This window comes from Brachyistius frenatus, unplaced genomic scaffold, assembly GCF_029030835.1.
Source record: "Brachyistius frenatus isolate BFR_SWC_R1_liver_20210118 unplaced genomic scaffold, ASM2903083v1 Contig_220, whole genome shotgun sequence".
In the NCBI taxonomy this organism is placed as follows: Eukaryota; Metazoa; Chordata; class Actinopteri; family Embiotocidae; genus Brachyistius; species Brachyistius frenatus.
In genome coordinates, this window is record NW_027210819.1 from 155284 (window position 1) to 175047 (window position 19764).

Sequence of the window (19764 nt, forward strand, 5' to 3'; positions counted from 1 at the left end):
AGTACCCAAGTGGTGGGGCATGTGTAAGACAGACTGATGCATAGTGTCGTCCAAGGGACAGTCCCGCGGGCACTCTGTGTGCACCAGCAGGGCTGGTGAAGCGGGGGGGTTCTGGGGGTAGTGGTTGTGGTAGGACGGGGGTGCAGAGTGGGGAGGGAGGGTACACTCAGGACCTAAAAACGACAAGGGGACAGGATAAAACTGGGTTTGAGGAGGGGAGGACAGTGACACTATGATTCACAATGTAGGAAACACAGACAGAAGTTCACATACAAGGATGGGAGGACACGGGGAGGGGTGGGGGGGCAGCTTCTCCATAAACATGATGGGGAAGTAAACTAAAAGCTGAGCGGATTGAAGCTGACAGAATGTTTTGATTTTTTCTTGGTAATAAGAACATTGATAACTTTGAAAAACAAACATTACAGTTCTATCAGACAGCAGGTCACTTTTCTTCAAAAACAACCAGAGATTGAAGGTTTTAGCCAAAGAAGTGCTCTTCTGACCCCGAGTCACCGTATCCAGCTCCGACTAATCCTTTCATCAGCCAACAGTTTATGGAGGCATCAAAAACGAGTTAGATGCAACACACCTCAGATGAACCTGTAGAACTATTTCAAATAGCCTGAAAGGTGTCTGCACTATTTGTTAGCCCAAACAAATTGTATTTAGCACAGAAAAGAAAAAGACATTAAAATACATTGACATCTGAGATAGTTAAAAGGCTAAATTGTGTTTTAGGTGAGTAGGATGAGGTCTTATCAGCTGCCGTACCTGCTAGAGCCTCGTTGTGGCTGAGCAGCAGACTCCCCTGACTCTGAGGATCAGCTGTCACATCCATGTGGGCTGACTGGGTGGACTGAGTGTCAGCCTCCTCATCAAATGCCTGCCAAGTAACCTCGGCTTCATTGAGGTAGCCGTTGGATGTCTCGCTGCTTACGCTCTCACCTGGGCAACGCGGATGAATTAGGTTAATAAGATATAAAAAGCATAAGAAGTTGAATACAGAACAGTGTGGGTCACGACCTTCTGGCTATGGAATTATTATTCCATGTAAGAGTGGTTTATTACTTCAGTGTGACTGTGTTTGACATAGCTGTTGAAAGTGTAGCAAATATATCAAAACATAGATTAACAGATATCGCAAAGGTCAGCACTTTCAAGAAACAATTAGTGAGTAAGGTCTAACTTTTCTCTCTGAGCTTGGGTCTCGTAGAGTTTGCGTGTCCTTCAGCGTTGCTCTCGGTCTCAGCTGGACTACTGCTCTGTCGGATGAGGATCTATGAATAAAGACAAACATAAAGGAGAAGAAACCTGAATGGGTGATTTTTACTTTATTATTTCAACATATCATTATGGTACAGGATCAATCTCCTCACCGTTGGTGGCTCATTGCTCTCTCTCGTGCCCTCAGACATCCGGCTCTCAGAACCACAGGAAGTAGGGGAAAATTCCCTCTTCTGGGCTGGAAGGCAAAATGGGATGTAATAAAGAGTCATTGGGTTTAATTCGATTGGCTGAAATGGATTGAATGCATTGTGACAACACAATGTAGATACACAAAGAAAATGTGCACATTTTAGAGCATCTCAACTGTCAAATGTGAAGACTTAAGTTAAAAAGATAAAACAGGTCTCATGACAACAGGGAGAAATAAATTAGCCAAATTAGTTTGTGAATCACAGTTTGACATAATAACAATAATAAGATATGATTTATAATTCATATTTTACACTCAAATAACAATCTTATAATAATAAAATAATCTAATTTATGACTTCATAAAGCTTCTTTCACTTTGTATCAGAGTGAAATTGAATCTGAACAGAATCCTGACGATGTGATTTCAGTGAAGAATGAGCTGAAACACGGGACATTGTTGGCGTGTACCTGGTAAGGTGTCAGACAGCTGCTGGGTGATGTCCGAGGTGCTGCTGCTACGGGGCAGAGGGCTCTCCAGGCCCCCCAGCTCCTCTTCTCCCCCACATTCAGACAGCTGACACTCCTCCACATCTGACCACCGGGAAAGAAAGACAGTTAGACGGTTACAGGATTACAAATAATAAAACACAAATCTTTAAATGGAAACACACTGGGATATGGCTGTTGTTATCTTTAGGGATTTGGAGAAACAGTACAGATGAATATTTGATATTCATGAGAACATGGAGAGAAAATAAGACAAGCAGACATGCAGTGGGGAAACATACGGTTGACACGCGTGTTACAGACAGCAGGGCTGTTTAAAGTCCACATGGAGATCATGCTAAAGCCTACTGTAACTGCTATACTGCACAACAGCCTCTGCACATGGCAGTTATATGGGAGACTGTGAATGAAGGATGGGAAGGTCACAAACACACAAATACATGCAGCTCTCACAATCCACTTTACCTGAGAGTCTGTGAGAGCAAGCAGAGTTACCAGAAGAGATACCAGGCAAGAAAGAGCTCACAGTGTGGAGCAGCATAGGAACACTTTTAGTAGTGGGCAAAGCCTCGTATAGATGAACACAGTTGCTGATGGACTGGCTTCGCTTAGCTTCCATCAGAGAAAGAGAAAGAAGAGGAAAAAGAAAGAGACAATGGAGACAGATAAGAGATAAACGGAAGAAGACGCTATTCAATGACAGCAAAGTACACAATTCTACAAAGGAGAGCTCCCATCAATAAATACAGGAGAGAGGAGTCAATAAATCCAGCAAAACTAGAGTTAGACTCCAAGATGGTCGAAGTCAATGTGGAAATTTGAATACTGTAAAATAAATTCCAGAAAGCAATGCTACTGCAGCTCAGAGAAAGAATCGTAAGATCCAACACAAAATACTACGATTAAAGCCAAACTCTGACTTCTGACTGAAGCCACTGAAACTGTAAATTCCCAAAAGTGAGACAACAGCTTTGTTTAATGTACGGATCCTCTTTGTGCAATGTGCAACATTTAAACAAAGGTTTTACCAATACTGGACACTGATATTGATATTTGAGAGATTTCAAATAAGCAATAATGATGATAATAAACTTCAGTAGTTATATAGCACCTTTTAAAACAACATCATAAAGTGTTTTAGAGGACAAACATTCAAACACCTCACTGCAATTACATAAAACACGCCAAATAAAATCAGTGGAATGAATCAAATTCTCAAAATACCATACAACAAAAACACACATACATATAAATAAGGATTTATTTTCCCCCCCAAAAATGATTATTCTTTTGTTGAAAACAGAACAGCTGTGTTTTATATCAACTGGAGGTTCATATAAATGAATACCTTTTATATTCCAATAACTTTTATTCACATACTTGGTAGCGTGTTTCGTCTAGTTTTGATAGTTGTCGATGCCTCAGCATTGCCGTTGTGCCTCGATAGTACTTCAGACTTAATCTCAAAGAAAGCAATAAAGAGGACAGTTCTCCTCTGCTTCAGCTCGCTATAATTATGCCTTTCAGTGGGAGATACATGGTCTCTGCTGCAGCCCACCGCTGCTTCCATTTAGGCATATTAATGAGCATTAATTACACTCTTAATGAAACTATCAAAAAACTGCCCTGCAATTGATGTGTGGGTCTTCTCTTGAGGAGTCGGGAGGAGGGCTGCTGAGCCTTTGAAGATCAATGTGGGAGAAATCCAATTAGGCCAAAGAAAGGAAAGAGAATCTGAAGCGGGAGTGTTTAATGTTCATCTCATCACAAATAAACACACTCACAGAAAAGGTGCATAAACATGCATGAGACACACAATAGATGTGTCAGCACACACACACACACACACACACACACACACACACACACACACACACACACACACACACACACACACACACACACACACACACACACACACACACACACACACACACACACACACACACACACACACACACCTTCTGAGACGTCACCCTTCAGGCACAAATATATCTGCTCAACAAGCTCGTCATTTCAGCAGATTGGTGGTAATTGGGGAGGCGGAAGGCCAGAAACAGAAAGGGATCGTCTCCGTCTTTTATCCCCCACATTAAGATTCTGTCTAGACAAAATGAAGACGGCCAGATGGGCAAGACAGGCAGTGCAGCTACTGATGACTCTCCTGCCTACCAGCTCAACTTCTAATTAGCCTGCCAGTTTCCGATCAGATAAGTGTTTGCAGCATCCAAAGCTGGCCTTTGACATGCTGTCAGGGGGGGATTGTTCTGTACGCCTGCGATCAAGCTGACATGGAAACATGTTGACTTTGGCCAGTGACATGTGAGGGGAACAATGGGGACCATCTGCTGGCCTCTTTGTCTTTGGTGTGGGGCCTTTCAATGGCACCTGGACTACTGTGCACGTGGACCTGTCCGAAGACCTTCACACACAATAAACATGTCGGATAAACCCTGTGGTGTTAAGATGTGCTCCAAAGGTTTGTCAGTACCGTGTTGGTGTCCCACACAAAGGCTCAAGACAATCCTGCATGGAAAGAGAAGGTAAATAGAGTACATGTGGAGTATATAAAAGCCTCAGCAAACACGAGGTGGCTCAAAAAGTTCCAAGACTGCGTGAGTTGCGTACCAACGATGTGTGACGTGCACGCAGCAGGTGGAGGCTGCAACATGTATGAAACCTCATTTTTGGGGAACAGGAGGAAGTGGCAGGGAGCCAAATCTGGTGAGCCGCGGTGACGGGAAGCGAAGATTGTGTTATTGCGGGTGATAAACTTGTGCGTTTTCAATGTGCAGTGAGTGCGTGTTGAAGTACCAACGAGTCGTCACACGGACCAACAAAAACATGCAACTCTGGTTTGGAAGCTGCCTAAAGGACAAAACTGGAAATACTTACTGTGGACAGTTATAGCTTTATCTGGCTCCCAGCCCGTCATGTGCATTCGCACGCAGCAACAACAACAACAACAACTGTATTACATCACCGCTACTTACCAGAGGCCTTCTGTCGGACATTGTTTCGGGCCTTCTCCACACCAGGCGCTCCTGAAGTCGTGGCCGAGCGAATCCTCATGGGCTCCTGGACTCCCGGCCCGCCCTGCTCACCTTGGTTCCTCCAGCTTAAAGAGAAGGAGCGTGCAACTGCTGCTGCCTTCTGGGAGTCCTGGATCACTCCTGACAAGCAAAAAACTAAACCTAGTGAGTGCTGAAGTGCCAGTGGACAGTTTCAATTGATAATCAGCTATATATTTAGCACTAATAACTCCAATGAGTTCTCTTTGACTTTCACTTCCAATAGACAATATTTCTTAATACACAATTAACCATCATATAGTCAAAAGTAACAAAGAAAGAAAGGAACTATGAAGAAACCAGGATCATCTTTCTCAAATTCATTTCCAGCTTTTAGTTTTTTTTCCTCGATCAAATTTTAGCCTTACAATCCCCATCTGTCCCATCTCCTCCCCTCACCACGTCCTCTCTGCTTCTTCTCCTTCTGTTCGCTCAGTTTGTCCAGAGGCAGGTTGGCCATGTCCAGGCCGTAGACAGAGCGTGCCAGCACAGCCGTCAGCGAGTCCATGATGCTGGCCCACTCCGTCACCAGCTCCTCCCAGCAGGTAAGAGAGGACAGCACCGCCAGCAGCTCGTCCCAAAGCTCCCGCGAGATAAATACACACAGGTTGGCTCGCACCCAGGCTACGATGATAGTCTGAGGAGATGAACACATACATCAGCACTGAGGGTCACACACACACACACACACACACACACACACACACACACACACACACACACACACACACACACACACACACACACACACTAAACACAGACACACACAGACACACTAAACATACTACACACACACACACACACAAACTAAACACACACACACACAAACTAAACACACACACACACACCCCCCCCACACACACACACTAAACACAGACACACACACACACACTAGATACACACAAACAGACACACACACATAAGCTAAACACACAGAGACACACAAACACACAACCCCCCCCACACACACACACACACTAAACACACACACACACACACACTAGATACACACAAACAGACACACACACATAAGCTAAACACACAGAGACACACAAACACACAACCCCCCCCCCCCCACACACACACACACACACTAGTCTGCTGAGCAACACGTTATATAGAACTATGTACATACACTCTTCTGAAATTGACCAGTATTGTGAGTAAAAGACTTCACAGTGAAATGATGATCTCTCTCTGATCATCTGATCATAGATAGATGGGAGCATAGATACGATCTGTTCTTCAGTCATGTGAAACAGTACATGCAGTCATACCCTAAATAGAATAGCTGCTAAACTTTCAGCAAAGCTGTCTTTTCTTTGGTTTTCCGGTGGCCTCTTCATCACTGCCTCTGTGATTCTCAGTAGTACCTGCAGCATCTGCTCCCTGCAGAGCAGGAAAATAAACAGTGTCATCCAATGAAAGGTGATATGAATCATTAAATACCATCAGATAACATTTGACAATCTAAAAGTAATAACTAAGAAAACTGTTGAAAATCACTATAAAACCCTATTGTGTGCGTCTGCGCTTCTTACTGACCACGTCTGTGTATTCATGGTGTGCTCCATGATCATGTGCCGGTAGATGCTGAGAACACCCTTGCACACCTCCACCTGGTTATCCAGGAGCTTCGGCACATCTTGACATGGCTCTAACAGGAACACGTTGGATGAGTTGGTCAGAAACACCTAGACACATGAAGACATGAGGCTGAGCAAACAATAAATCACAAATATGAAGTCATCCGACAACAGTAACATGAGACAAAGTGAATAGAGTTGAGGCTAATTGTAAGCTCGGACCTGTAGTGTGGGCTGGATGCCAGCCTTGACGTCCCTATTCTGCTCCTCAGTGAGGAAGCCCCGACTGATGGCGCTGCTGAAGGAGTAGGTCCTCCCCCAGCTGGACGACCGTCGGTGACCGTGACTCTCCAACGTCTGGTAGAAGACAAGTGGGCCAGTGAGTTGCTTAATAGACAAAGGCTAAGATACAAAGACACATAATATATCTGTGATTATTGACTAAAAGCATCCTGTAGGGAGAAAGTAGTGTGTTTTTCTTCTATCACAAATTGTGAGAACAAATAAATGAAAATGTATAATTAGCTGCTAAAGGACAAAGCCACGACCCCGCAACTTAATCTCACTTTTGGTCTTCTGTTAGTGTTTTGTACAGAGTAGATTTGTTATTGTTTTATAAATTATTATTATTAACCTCTAGTTTTAGAGGCTAATCAAACCAAAATCAAAGGTTATCTTGAAAGGTGGAATCAAAAACGAGTGCAAAAAACCTTGTCTATACTACATTGCACTACACACCTCACAATCGATGGTTTCTGGACTTTAGATCAGAAGATTAGATGATATGAGAATGTAAATTCATCAGCTGCCTGTCTCTTTCTGTACTTTCTACCTGTGCATGTATGCTGTTTGTCTCTGTGCTGAGTATCTGCTCAGAGTTGTCATCCACTTCATCTTCCTGTGCAGCTCTGTCCGGCTCCGTCATGAAGCCCGGCTTCTCCTGCAGGATCCACTTTCTGTACACTTTGATCACCTTCCTGGTTGCCGACGCCTCGCAGGAGGGTAACAGGAAAGCCTTTGGAGGGAGAACAAGGACTTTTATTATTTAGTAACACCATGTTTTGAATAGTTTTACAGGGCAGCCTGTTGGTAGGAAGGATATTTCAGTTGTGTTAATGAAACAACCAGCAGAGGGCAACATAGCACACGATATCGCAGTGTCATGTTCCTGTATGAAAACTACAATGCTTGCGTTCATGTAGTTAATATTAGCGACATTAAAAACAGTGAACATCTGAGACGATACCTGGTGGAAGACCTCGTTGACAAAATTCACGTTGTCCCTGGAGGACAGCAGAATGGAGTGCACCATGTCATAGACATACCGGTGCTCCTCTTCAATGCTACACAAACTGGAATCACTGGGCCGCCGGTCGGACAGCGTGCTGCTATTGGAGTGGCTCTTCTCAGGCTCCCCCACCGGCCCATTCGTATCCCCATCTGATGCCTTGTCCTTCTCCTGGCTGCTACTGCCTGCAGTGACAGTCTGGCAATCACAGACACAGCGAGTCATTGAGGAAGAAGAGTCCCTCAGTATGCTACAGGGGAGCCTCCTCAGTGAAAGGACCCAGCTGATAACTTCTGTTTTAAAGAGCAACTGTATTAGTCATCATTGTTAAATTATTCTCACCTTTTGCAAAGCTAAGAACATTCATTCATCACAAGACAGCAACTCTACTTAAAAAAAACCTCTTCAGCAAGAAAACGTATTGTTGTCTTGTAAATAATAATTAGGTACACTTTGCTAAAACTGGAGATGTCCAATACAAGAGTCAATAATTCATAACAGCCTTCATGAAGGTCTCTGAACTGCTTCGATTCACCTGTATGATCATTTTGATGGTTTGTGGTGTTGTTCAACTATACTGCATTAGAGACATTTCTCTTACTTAGCAAACCTTCACTAATTTACATACATTTACATACACATTAATTAAAAAAACAGCCATTTAGATGTCTTTATACAGATCCATGTACTCAAAATAATAGTCATCCAACATTAATGACAGCATGAGAAATCACCACACGGGGAGTGTTTGGTTCACCTGGATGAGTTTGGGAATGACCTCGGTGCCGTTCTTGGCGCTCTGCGCCGCAGCAGCACTGCTGACATACTTCTTCTCCAGGAAGAAGGTGACCAGCCAGGTGATGAAGGCCACACGGGGTGCCAGGTACTGGTCTCTAGTGCAGAAGGTGCTCTCATTGTTCCGCGTCACTGGTACATACAAGGGTTTGGGTCTGTGGTGGGGGAGGTCTAGTGGAGGAAGAGTACAGGGTCGCAACAGTTAAAAAGGAAAAACAGCAGCAGAGGAAGACAAAGAAAAAGAGAGTCAAATGCTAAACTTCAACTCCATATATTTGGTTGTGATAGTTTAGAGTTTTTCACAATACAATCAAAATGTTCATTCTATCATAAAAGGCTCTGTAGCTCAGACGCAGGAAGTAATAACATTATTTCCTGTTTTTCACCATCTACTTGTTATACTTTCTCTTTTAGAAACGGCTGTGCTGGAATTTTATGTCACAGCAACACAAAAATACATCATTGTCTGCTTCAAAGACCAAATAAAATAAGTTCAGGTTGAATATGTTATAGTTTAAAAAAGGTAACTTCTAAAACTCTTGACTGTAAAATGTAAAGCTTGCCAACTTTACTTTGAATGTGGACCAGATCATTTTTATAGTGCTGCTGTGCTTCAAGAACGAGAGCCTGTAGAATTAACTTTATTACATATAGAAATATGCTAATTTTATAGCTCCCAAAATTGTCCACAAGCTGACATTACAAACTGAGATTTTACTACTCAAACAGTAGCTCTTGACTTGGTGTTCAGTGTGTGTACCTTTGCGGTAAGAGAATGTTCACTTTGAAAATGCTTCAGCACAAAGGCAAATATATATTTAATGCATGTCAGCTTACCTAATAAGGGCTTGTAGAGGTTTGTGAGCTTGGTGAAGGATGGGAATAGATGTGGAAGGTAGTACTTCTTGAACAGGCTGAAGAGAAACCTGAAGCCTGTGTCCTGGTTGTCTTTGTTCTTCCACTCTAAGCTGGATGCCTGGCAGACAGACAGACAGACAGACAGCACGAAGGCAGACAAGTTCAGGCTCCAGAGAGGAGACGCTTCCAGCATCACTCAGACAGCAACAGCATGCGTTGTTAGTAACAACACATTGAGTGCATTTAGCTTTTATTGTATAATATGTTGATAACAATGTACCTGGCCGCTCACATTATGCTCATGAAAACAAATATGCTGTGCAACCAGAACATCGTTTAGGATTACAGTGTTTGTTCAGATGATATATTCACCAGTTACGACAGTGAAAAAAGCATTACACCATCTTACTCTAAAAGAAATTGCTGACCGCATATTCTTGTGCAATTTTACAACAAACATAAAATACTGGTAGTCAGCGTTTTTGTGGATGTTAGCATTGAAATGCTTTGTGGATGTTAGCATTGAAATGCTTTGTGGAGGTGGACGCTTCACAAAAGAGGAAAACAGCATTTCGAGAGACAAAAAAACAACAATGTATGGAATGATTTTGATGCTGCCTACAAGTCAAAAACTAGAAAGAACAAGACAATCAAGTTTTAGTGTTATTCTTTGTCACCAACAGAGGTTTATCCATCTCTGTTGACATTATATTCTGAGCCACGGTTACCGCTCCATGCTAACAAAGCTCTTTGTCCTAATTCCATATTACATTATGATAACACCACTGTAGTAGCTGCATCTCCCAAATATTGTCTTGTCTTTTACCCTAAAATTGAGTTATTACCTGGATGACCATGTACTTGAGCAGAGTTTCGAGGATGTAACAGGTCGGGTCATCTGCAGCTTTTTCTCCGACCACAGCTGGAACCAGCGGGGTAATCTCCTCAGGCACCACCTTCGCTGCTCAGGTTCACAGATACAAGAGACCTGACTTAACAAGAGTTCTCCACAGACACAAACTTATTAAATCTAATATCAGTCTAGTATGTTTTAGATGACCTTAAGAACCACCTTCATCCTATAAGGCTGCAAATGACACAATGTATTAATGATTATAAATATGCATATTCCATAGAAGCATGTGGATTCCCATGTGTCTGCCGTGGCTCACCATCTGGAGGGTTGGAGAAGGGGTTGTAAATGATGGTGTCGAGGGTGCAGGGTCCTCGAGAGGAGGGCACAGCAGGGAATCCTGGCACTAGACAGGCAAAGATAAGGAACTGCTCCTCGGCACAGTTGTCTCTCAGGGCCTGCAGCCACAGCAGGAAGAGACGGATCCCCTCACAGCGGATCTACACAAGAGCACAATGAGTCGTATTAATGTAGACACAAAAAAGGCTAATCCTAACCGTGTAACAAACCCAGGACTTTGTGTGACCTACAGCGTAGTCAGATTTAGCACATTAACATTCACAACTCTGCTATAGTGGATCAAAGCACTTACTTTGAATGAGTTTCCAGTGTGTAGAAGCTTTTTCAGAATAGAACCTGAAGGAAAAACAAACAAACAATGAAATTGTCGTGAACTCAGCAACTCAAATATTCAAAAAGTCTCTTCCAGAACAAGCAAACAGAGCAAATAGCACAAAGCTGCCATCTCCACTGAGACAAATTGACCTTGATGGGTGGCCTTGACAAACTCGTGGGTAGAATGGCAAGGCTTCACATCTTCCTGATGAAAATTAATATCAGTTGGCAGTAACATGCATTGATGAGGCAATCTGGTTGCACTGTAATCAAACGAGACATTGCACTGATTGCTAAGTACTTTGGGCAGAAGAAGTCTGTGTGTTTAAGTTAGGACGTGCTCTCGACAGGCTGCAGACAGCACTGCTCTTATGAGGACATTGTGGGCTAAAAGACATTTTGACTGGTCATAATGGGAATTTTAAATTCAGAATTAAGGTTAAAACTGTTATGTTAGAATAAAAGGCAAGCTACTCCACAGGTGTGTTTAAGATCTGTTGAAGAAGGCCCTTTACTGAGTGATTTGACTCTTTAAGTGGCAGCTACAGAGATCTTTTTAGAAGCTAACAAACCTGATATGTTTGCATGTGTGCCTGTGTATTTAAAAATGTGTTTGTCTGCTTTCGTCCATTGTTGGACACATAAAAGTGTAAAGGAATCCTTTCATAGGTCATGGGCAGGGTGAAACAGGATTATAAAAATTGTGAGGATTTTATTCAGCATCTGAATGGTTTATGTGAAATGTCTGTGACCTTGCTATCCTCAGCTGAAACGGCAAAACCACCGAGTCATTAATGCCTTTCGTGACCTACTCTGCCCACCGCAGGGCACAAGGCACTGAATCTCTGTCAGTAATCGTACTGGATGTAAAATTATGTGAAAGAAAAAGTTATCTCGGCTGAAGTACATAAATATCTGCACTTCTCGACCGGTGACACCTGAACTGATGAGCGGAAAAGAAAATATATGAGAGAGCAAGAGAGGCTAAGAGGCTGCTTCAAACCTGTTATGATTTGTTGCCCAATGACAGTAAAAATAGTGAATTTGTCGGGGCAACCACCCAGCGATGAGTTTTGATATGTTTGAAATTACTAGCCTAAAGGGAAAGGCCAATCTGCAACAGGGATCTGGACCTGGACTGTTTAGCTGCCAAAGGCTGCCAAACAACAGTTGTAATTAGGGTTATCGCTTCCTTCTTGGGTTTTCTTTTTTTTTTTTTGTGAAGGACTGAAATAATGCGTGCATAATTCAATTACTTATTTGCATTTCAAATGAAGTGGTCATTTGCATAACCCATTTCCATCCTCCTTCTAAGACTAATTATTTCCTTGCCATTATGGGCGACCCAGGCTGGTTGTGGTGATGTTTTTTGTCCTGAAGTGTATCTTAGAGGTTTCACAAGGTCAAAAAATAAAGACAAATACAGTGTACGACCGGCCAAGTGTTAAAAAGAGAAAACGGTTCTCAGTAGCGGTGCAGAGTATTTCCAATGCTGAAAAACATTTGCAGTACATACCTATACTGTGAAACTGCCATCGGTTGTAGATTTTTTCAGGCAGAAGTTGCAGAATTTTCTGATGAAAAAAAGAAGTTATGATTAGGTTAATTAAAGGATTAGTTATTAAAGTTGAGTAAATTTCAGGAATAGTGACAGCAAAAGGTTTTCATTAGGTTACATTTTGAAGCCAAATTCTTTCACCAATAACTGACCATATTTTCTTTAGAGCTGAAACAGTTGATTAACTGAATAGCTCAACATAAAATGAACCAATGAGGAAACAACAGCTGACTTTGCCCTGGTAAGTGGCCTTTTATGAGCAAAGCAGTATATATTTAAGGATTGCAGCATCCTCGCTCTTTCCCTTTACTTTTCCTTGCATGTCCACAGACCCCGGTGACTCAGGACAGCTCTCATCACCTCACCCACAACTGCTTTACAACTCAATTAGTGCGTCCTAACCTTTCAGCAGCCTATCATTATTCTTGAATGCAGCGGCAGGTTAACTGGGTCCCTCTGGAGAGATGAGAAAAAAAGGCCGGGGGCAGCAGATGTGTGCGCCTGTGCACACATGGCTAGTTAATAATCGCTTCACAGTGGGCAACTGCTGCCCAATGGCTCACTTCTCATCAAACCCTAATCACTGACCCAATAAGACTTCATGATTGCAATGCAGAGGTCAAGCCTGTCCTTTTACTGGTTTACGTATGCAGCTCTGACCCACTCAGCGCTGGTGGGCACGATAAAAAGTTCATCGGCCCTGGAGGGAGAACCACAGGCCAGAGAAGGATAAAGAGCATGACACAAGTATCCAGCCCAGATTTAAAGTGCTACAGCAGCGTCTGAGAGAGGAAACACAGGGTTTCATTTTATGGAAAAGGAGAATAATGGAGCATCTCAAGATTTAGTTTTCATTTGTTGACACAACAATGAAGCTTATGTAGATTCAATTATTTGATTAATGAAACCGATAGCTTTGAGATAAAACAAGTGTTAGCTGGGTTGTGTCAATAAATGTTGTAAATCGTCAAATGAGATAGGAACAATATTTTGTGTCGTATGTCATTTTGCTTCTTTCTAGACAACCAAACGATCGTATTCTGGTGTCAAATCTTCACATGGTCACAATAACACGGGTCTGGAAAATGCCATGTGATATCATCCTTGTGCTCTGTGGTTGCCACAAGCTGTGGCGGCCTACAAGTCATCCGTGTTGCAGTTTGTCAACAACTTCCTTCGTCCCTCATCATCCTCCATCTTTAACTTTCCCATCTCCTCCTCTAAGACTTAATCCTTGTCATTATCAATGACTGCGGAAATATTGAAAGGCATACGTCACTTTAAGGGGACGCAGGATGACTATCTTTGCTGTTCAACTTCTCTCTGATCCACAGACGTGATGATATGCGTGTACAGGCGTGTGACTGCACATTGGTATTGATCCCACATGGGATTATTACATCTCCGTACACTCTGTCTCCTTGCGCCAGCAGAGACATTATGCTAGGCAGTAACACAGCAGGGTAGCCTGCTTAAGCCTTTCCCTGTGTGTGTGTGTGTGTGTGTGTGTGTGTGTGTGTGTGTGTGTGTGTGTGTGTGTGTGTGTGTGTGTGTGTGTGTGTGTGTGTGTGTGTGTGTGTGTGTGTGTGTGTGTGTGTGGACACAATAACATCATCTTTCTCTCTCTTCACAGAGCACCAGGAAGAGAGAGTGGGAATGAGATGGAGACGATAGCTCAGAAAAAACCTCCCTGTGGAGCTGGAACGGCGGCTGCAACAATGAGGAATTTACTGGCTGATATGGGGCGAATGCAAAGTCTGCTGGACTGGAGGTTGGTGGAGTTACTCTAATCTGCAGCCATACTCCAGCATTAAGATAGGGGCATTATAGTGGTACAACAGCAGCCTTGACAAATTTACATGATCCGCACTTAGGTTTCCAGCAGTAGAGCCTGAACATGACACCGAATCCACTGCTCGCAGAGGTGGTCTTCAAGGGCTTTCTGATGGCAGCAGTAGAGATGCAGAACTCTCAGAAGCAATTCACTCATTTACAATTTGTTTATGATTTTTAACAACTTGGAGACGACTGCACGATGAAATAGCTAACCTACAAACATACACTGAAACTACAGACACAAATAGACACGTGCATGCAGTAATCAGAACATGAGCAGTGAGTCAACCCCATCACAAAACAGAGATTGGAAAACAGTAATAAATAGTGGAGGGAATAAATTAAAATGCAGAAGCTTTGTTCTTTGCAATACGACGGAATATATTTTGTTGGACAAAGGGAATGAGACCCCGATACGAGCATCACCTGTAGGCCTGAAGCACTGCAGCAAAAAGACAGCAGTTACACACTTGCATTGTTTAAAATATTTAGTGAGGTAAGTCCCAACAGTGTGGACCAGGTAAGGCCAATGTAAATAAACATATTTACATGCTAACTAAATGTCTTCCTTTTGGTGAAGATCAATTTATGAATTAAAGTAGCAAACTAGTAACACATTAAATACAGCTTAAGGCATGAGACACTGACTCCAAAACAACGTCAAGTGTGAACAGCGTCATTAATTTTCACCTGTGGCCAGTGGGGGGCAGCAGCAGAGTACAATCAGACTGATCCCCCCCACTCCCCCTCTCAATGCCAGTTCACTCAGCCATCAGCTTCAGATTCCTCTTTGGTCTGAGAGCAGCAGCATGCTTCCTCTCTGTCCATTGCTGAATTCTTTTCATGATGGGAGCTAATAACATTTTTAAGCTGGCAAATCAATACTCTTGCTCGAGACAAAAAGTGTTCTGTATCTATAAAATGTACACAAAATCCATCTCAGTCAGTTCCATGTGCAGACCAGAGCTACATGATTTAATTTGATCAATATTGCCCTGCTGGTGAACCGTCAGTCACAACCAGTGTTGGGGAGTAACTAGTTCAGAGTAATTGAGTTATGCAGGGAAATTACAAAATAAATGTAAATGTAATCTGATTACAAAGGAGCTGCATTTGAAAAACCTTTACAAACCAGTAAACAGCTGTGTTGTTTTATGGTTCTCTTGGTTGAATTCTCACCTCCTACAATCAAAGTGCATAGAAACCCCAACAAGGCGGTTGGCGACGCCATTGCACAAAACAAACATGTACAAAGATTCATTTTGGAAACGGTATCAAAATATTATGAACAGTAGCCTTAAAATCCAAATGCTCCGATGTTAATAAAAGTCATATGGAAGATCTTTTAATAACAGTTTGACAGTTGTTAGGTTTGAGTACTGTTGTGAGGTTTGAACTGCCTAGTTTACATGTATTTTCTGGAACTTTTCAGCTTTATTGCCCTGTTCAAAACATATTTTAGAAGAGTGATTAAATGTTCTAAGTTTCATTACTAACATGAACTCAAATACTTACATCACTTATTACATATTTAACAGGGTAACTACGAATATGTAGCCCATTACAGTTTAAACGTAACTTTCACAACACTGATCATAACTATACAAGAAGAAATTAGAGAAAAGTGAAAATTAGGACGAAAAGTGTTTTTGACACAACAGCCAACATTTAGTTACTCTACCCGAGATATCCATTTAGAAGAAGATGGTACAAGAAACAAATAGGACAGTAAATGGCCGTCCATGACACAGACTTACACTGTTATTAATTGCCTACTTACTATTATTTTGAATTAATGTACACAGCGTTCACATGTTGAGGTTCAGTGTGGCATTTAAATGAACGCAAGTAAGTCAGTCGTATGTTTGCCACGAGCTCTGCCAGGTAAAGAATATTAAGCCTCAGTCCAACTTAAAAGGTCTTCCTTTCTCAAGTCCTCCATTTTCCTCTGTTCACTGTGTTTTGTGTGACTCTTATAACCGTGCTGCTATTTTGTCCAGGGACATCAAAACATGTTGTTCTTAATCTCTGGTTAAATGAAAGGAAATCAGGCAAACGCTCCTGATGTGCTGCAATTTTGAAAGAAAACATTCGGACTCTTTGAACGTAATCCCCTGACGTTTGCTCTGTCCCGAGTCAGTTATCCATCCAACACAAGGTCAACATGTAAAAACACAGATTTAACTACATAAGTAAGTCAAGCCTCAAATCTAAATGGGGATGGCGGGAATTCACAGAGAGGATGACGGGGGGAATTCAAAATGCAGAGTCAGGTCCGGATGACGGACTACAGTTCATAGTGAGGTCACATCCTGAAGACAAAGGGACGTGCACACATTTCCGTCTGAGTGTTGTTGGTCTAGGGCTGTCCCACAACCTTTCCCACAACCTTTCCCACAACCTGTCCCTTAACCTGTCCCACAACTTGTCCCACAACCTGTCCCACAACCTTTCTCACAACCTGTCCCACAACCTGTCCTTTAACCTATCCCGCAACCTGTCCCTTAACATTTCCCACAACCTGTCCTTTAACCTATCCCGCAACCTGTCCCTTAACCTTTCCCACAACCTGTCCCACAACCTGTCCTTTAACCTATCCCGCAAACAAACTGGAGTCCCTTAAAGCTTGAGAAGCTCACTCAGATACAACAGTCCTCTAAAACAGAGCGTGGTCTCACACTTGATGTGTATTTGCTGTTTTTTAGCAGCAGCTTTTCAGAACCTTTCACTGCTAAGTCTTCTCCATCTTTTCCAACCTCCTTGACCCCCCCCCCCCACTCCTCCTCCTCCCTCCATCCTTCTACCAAGCCACTTTGTCAACTACTTTACTAAAAAGATAGATGATATGCGGTCCTCATTTTCAAACCCAGCTTCTGTAACTATATTTCCATCAACTTCATCTTCATCCCAATCAAGTTCTCACCTTGGTAACCTCCTGCATTGGACACAGTGAACCACCAGATCCTTCTTTCCTCCTTCAGGACCTCGGTGTCTCAGGCTCTGCTCTCTCCCTGTTCTCATCCGACCTCAACGACCTCACCTACCGGGTAACTTGGAGAGGATCTGTGTCTGAACCTTGTCCTCTCACTACTGGTGTCCCTCAAGGCTCCGTCCCGGGTCCCCTCCTCTTCTCTCTGTACACCGACTCTCTCGGCTCTGTCGTTCACTCGCATGTCTTTTCCTACCACAGCTATGCTGATGACACCCAACTGATCCTCTCTTTTCCCCGATCTGAAACACAGGTAGCAGCATGAATCTCTGCCTGTCTGACTGACATCTCTCAGTGGATGTCCTCACACCACCTGGAAATCAACCTCCACAAGACCGACCTGCTCTTCCTTCCAGAGAAAGACTCTCCCACCCTCGACCTGACTACTACCTTCAACAACTCTGTTATCCCGACCCTGACTGATAAGAACCTCGGAGACACTCGACAGTCAACTCTCTTACTGCCAACATCACTGCAACAACATGTTCCTGTAGATATATGCTGCACAACATCAGGAGAATACGTCCTCTTCTCACTCAGAAGGAGGTGCAGGTTCTGGTCCAGGTTCTGGTCATCTCACACCTAGACTACTGTAACTCCCTCCTGGCAGGTCTACCTGTTAGTACCATCTGACCTCTGCAGCTCATCCAGAATGCAGCAGCTCAACTGGTCTTTAACCTCCTAGATTCACTCGCACTACTCCGCTCCTCCTCCTCCTCCTCCTCTACATCCAGGACATGGTCCAACCTTACATCCCAGCCCCTCCCTCCGCTCTGCTTCTAACAATCAGCTTGTTGCTCCTCACTGAGTTAAACACTCTACAAAATCACAACTGTTTGCTGTCCTGGCTCCTAAATGGTGGAATGAGTTCCCCACCGACATCAGGACAGCAGAAACTCTGAACATCTTCCACCACAAACTAAAAACACACCTCTTCAGACTTTACCTTGAACAGTAGAACTTTAGTATCTTAAAATAGAGCTTACTAATAGAACTTTGTAGTTTGGCTTTCTGGAAGAAATTGTATTTTCTTGATTCTTGTTGTTCTGGTTCTGAACCCTCATGGTTGAAATGAACTTATTGTAAGTCGCTTTGGTTAAAAGCGTCAGCTAAATGAAATGTAAAGACTTGCTCACATTGGAGCTGTGCAGAAGCAAGAGTTGACATAAGAAGTGATTAGAAAAAAGTCATCTTGACGCCAATATAATATAGAAATGGCTGCCAGAGGGACACACAAAATAATCCAATCGAAAACAGACATTGTCTCAAATACCAACTACTGTATAAACACCAAATATTGATGGTCTAAAACTCTCTTTGTAAATACAAGGGTGGATCTTAGAGTACTGAGACTACTACCCTTGTTGTGCATGAATGGTGTGCAGCTCCGTGGAGCTTTTACCTGGTGAGACAGTATTCCAGGTTTCGCTGCCTAATCAACATAAACACCTGAGTTACACACATTTTATTGACCACTGATTTACTGCATCTGCAAAATCTTAAATGTACTGTAACTGCCTGAAGCCTCCTGAAGCATTTTAAGGGTCCCAATTGCAAATTTGCAGAGTTTGACACAAAATGTTGAGATCTGATGTGGCCATAAAAAAAATAAAAATAAAACAGAGGAGGAGAAAAGGAGTTGTTCTGTGATAATAATAGTCAATCAATACCAGATCAAAGTTTGTAGAAGGGTACAGAATACATTAGTGTTAAACACCTTAGCTTACACTGAAGCTATATTAAAATAAAAGGTGCTGTGAGAGATGAAAAGGGATCTTTGTATTCTGAATCCACAGCAATGCTGTTGCATTCTCACAAATATCAGATCTGCCGGTTCTCATGCAGCATCAGCGGCTGCCATGGTGGATGCCTCTGTGGCAGCATACACAAAGAAATCCTGGAAGGGAATGGCGATGGCTTCTGGTGGGGTGGGGGTGGAGTGCTCCAGCCGAGTTTAGGGAGAGGGACAAAAGATTACCCCCTCTAGATATCCATTACCCAAACAGACTCAGCACGGGAGATCCTACTCCCCCACAGCAGCCCACAAAAAGGGGTCATATACCTCATCACGACAGCAAAGTAATCCCCACATAGCCAGCTCGGAGCAAACACATGCTGGAGACATGTACTGTGTGTGTCAGCCAGATTTGAATGCAAGGAGGTTGTCAGGTGACAGAGAGTGAGGAAGCACATTATCTCCCTGGAGACATGAGCACAGAAATGTGGCTTTCCATGGGAATTCTTAGAAAGAAGTACAAGGGAAGCAACGCTGAACTGTGCTGTTCTTCTTAACCCGTCATACAGCATTAAAGTGTGTCGCCAAGCA

General features: G+C 42.9%; 1 protein-coding gene across 2 annotated transcripts in view; it reads right to left on the reverse strand.

Annotated features, from left to right (window-relative positions):
* Nucleotides 1–19764, reverse strand: part of ralgapa2 (Ral GTPase activating protein catalytic subunit alpha 2) — an 85672-nt gene that overhangs the window by 46822 nt on the left and 19086 nt on the right. Inside the window, exons 4-22 of one of the 2 annotated variants that reach the window (XM_069719687.1) lie at nt 12572–12629; nt 11033–11076; nt 10700–10880; nt 10373–10488; nt 9507–9645; nt 8632–8840; nt 7833–8072; nt 7419–7601; nt 6809–6943; nt 6546–6694; nt 6278–6389; nt 5400–5637; nt 4923–5102; nt 2395–2541; nt 1891–2013; nt 1380–1465; nt 1190–1280; nt 775–948; nt 6–173 (exon numbers count right to left, since the gene is read on the reverse strand). In XM_069719687.1, the coding sequence (XP_069575788.1) occupies nt 6–173; nt 775–948; nt 1190–1280; nt 1380–1465; nt 1891–2013; nt 2395–2541; nt 4923–5102; nt 5400–5637; nt 6278–6389; nt 6546–6694; nt 6809–6943; nt 7419–7601; nt 7833–8072; nt 8632–8840; nt 9507–9645; nt 10373–10488; nt 10700–10880; nt 11033–11076; nt 12572–12629 (2773 nt within the window). Of the gene's footprint in view, nt 1–5; nt 174–774; nt 949–1189; nt 1281–1379; nt 1466–1890; nt 2014–2394; nt 2542–4922; nt 5103–5399; nt 5638–6277; nt 6390–6545; nt 6695–6808; nt 6989–7418; nt 7602–7832; nt 8073–8631; nt 8841–9506; nt 9646–10372; nt 10489–10699; nt 10881–11032; nt 11077–12571; nt 12630–19764 lie in introns of both variants that reach the window. The other variant, XM_069719688.1, reaches the window with a different exon arrangement.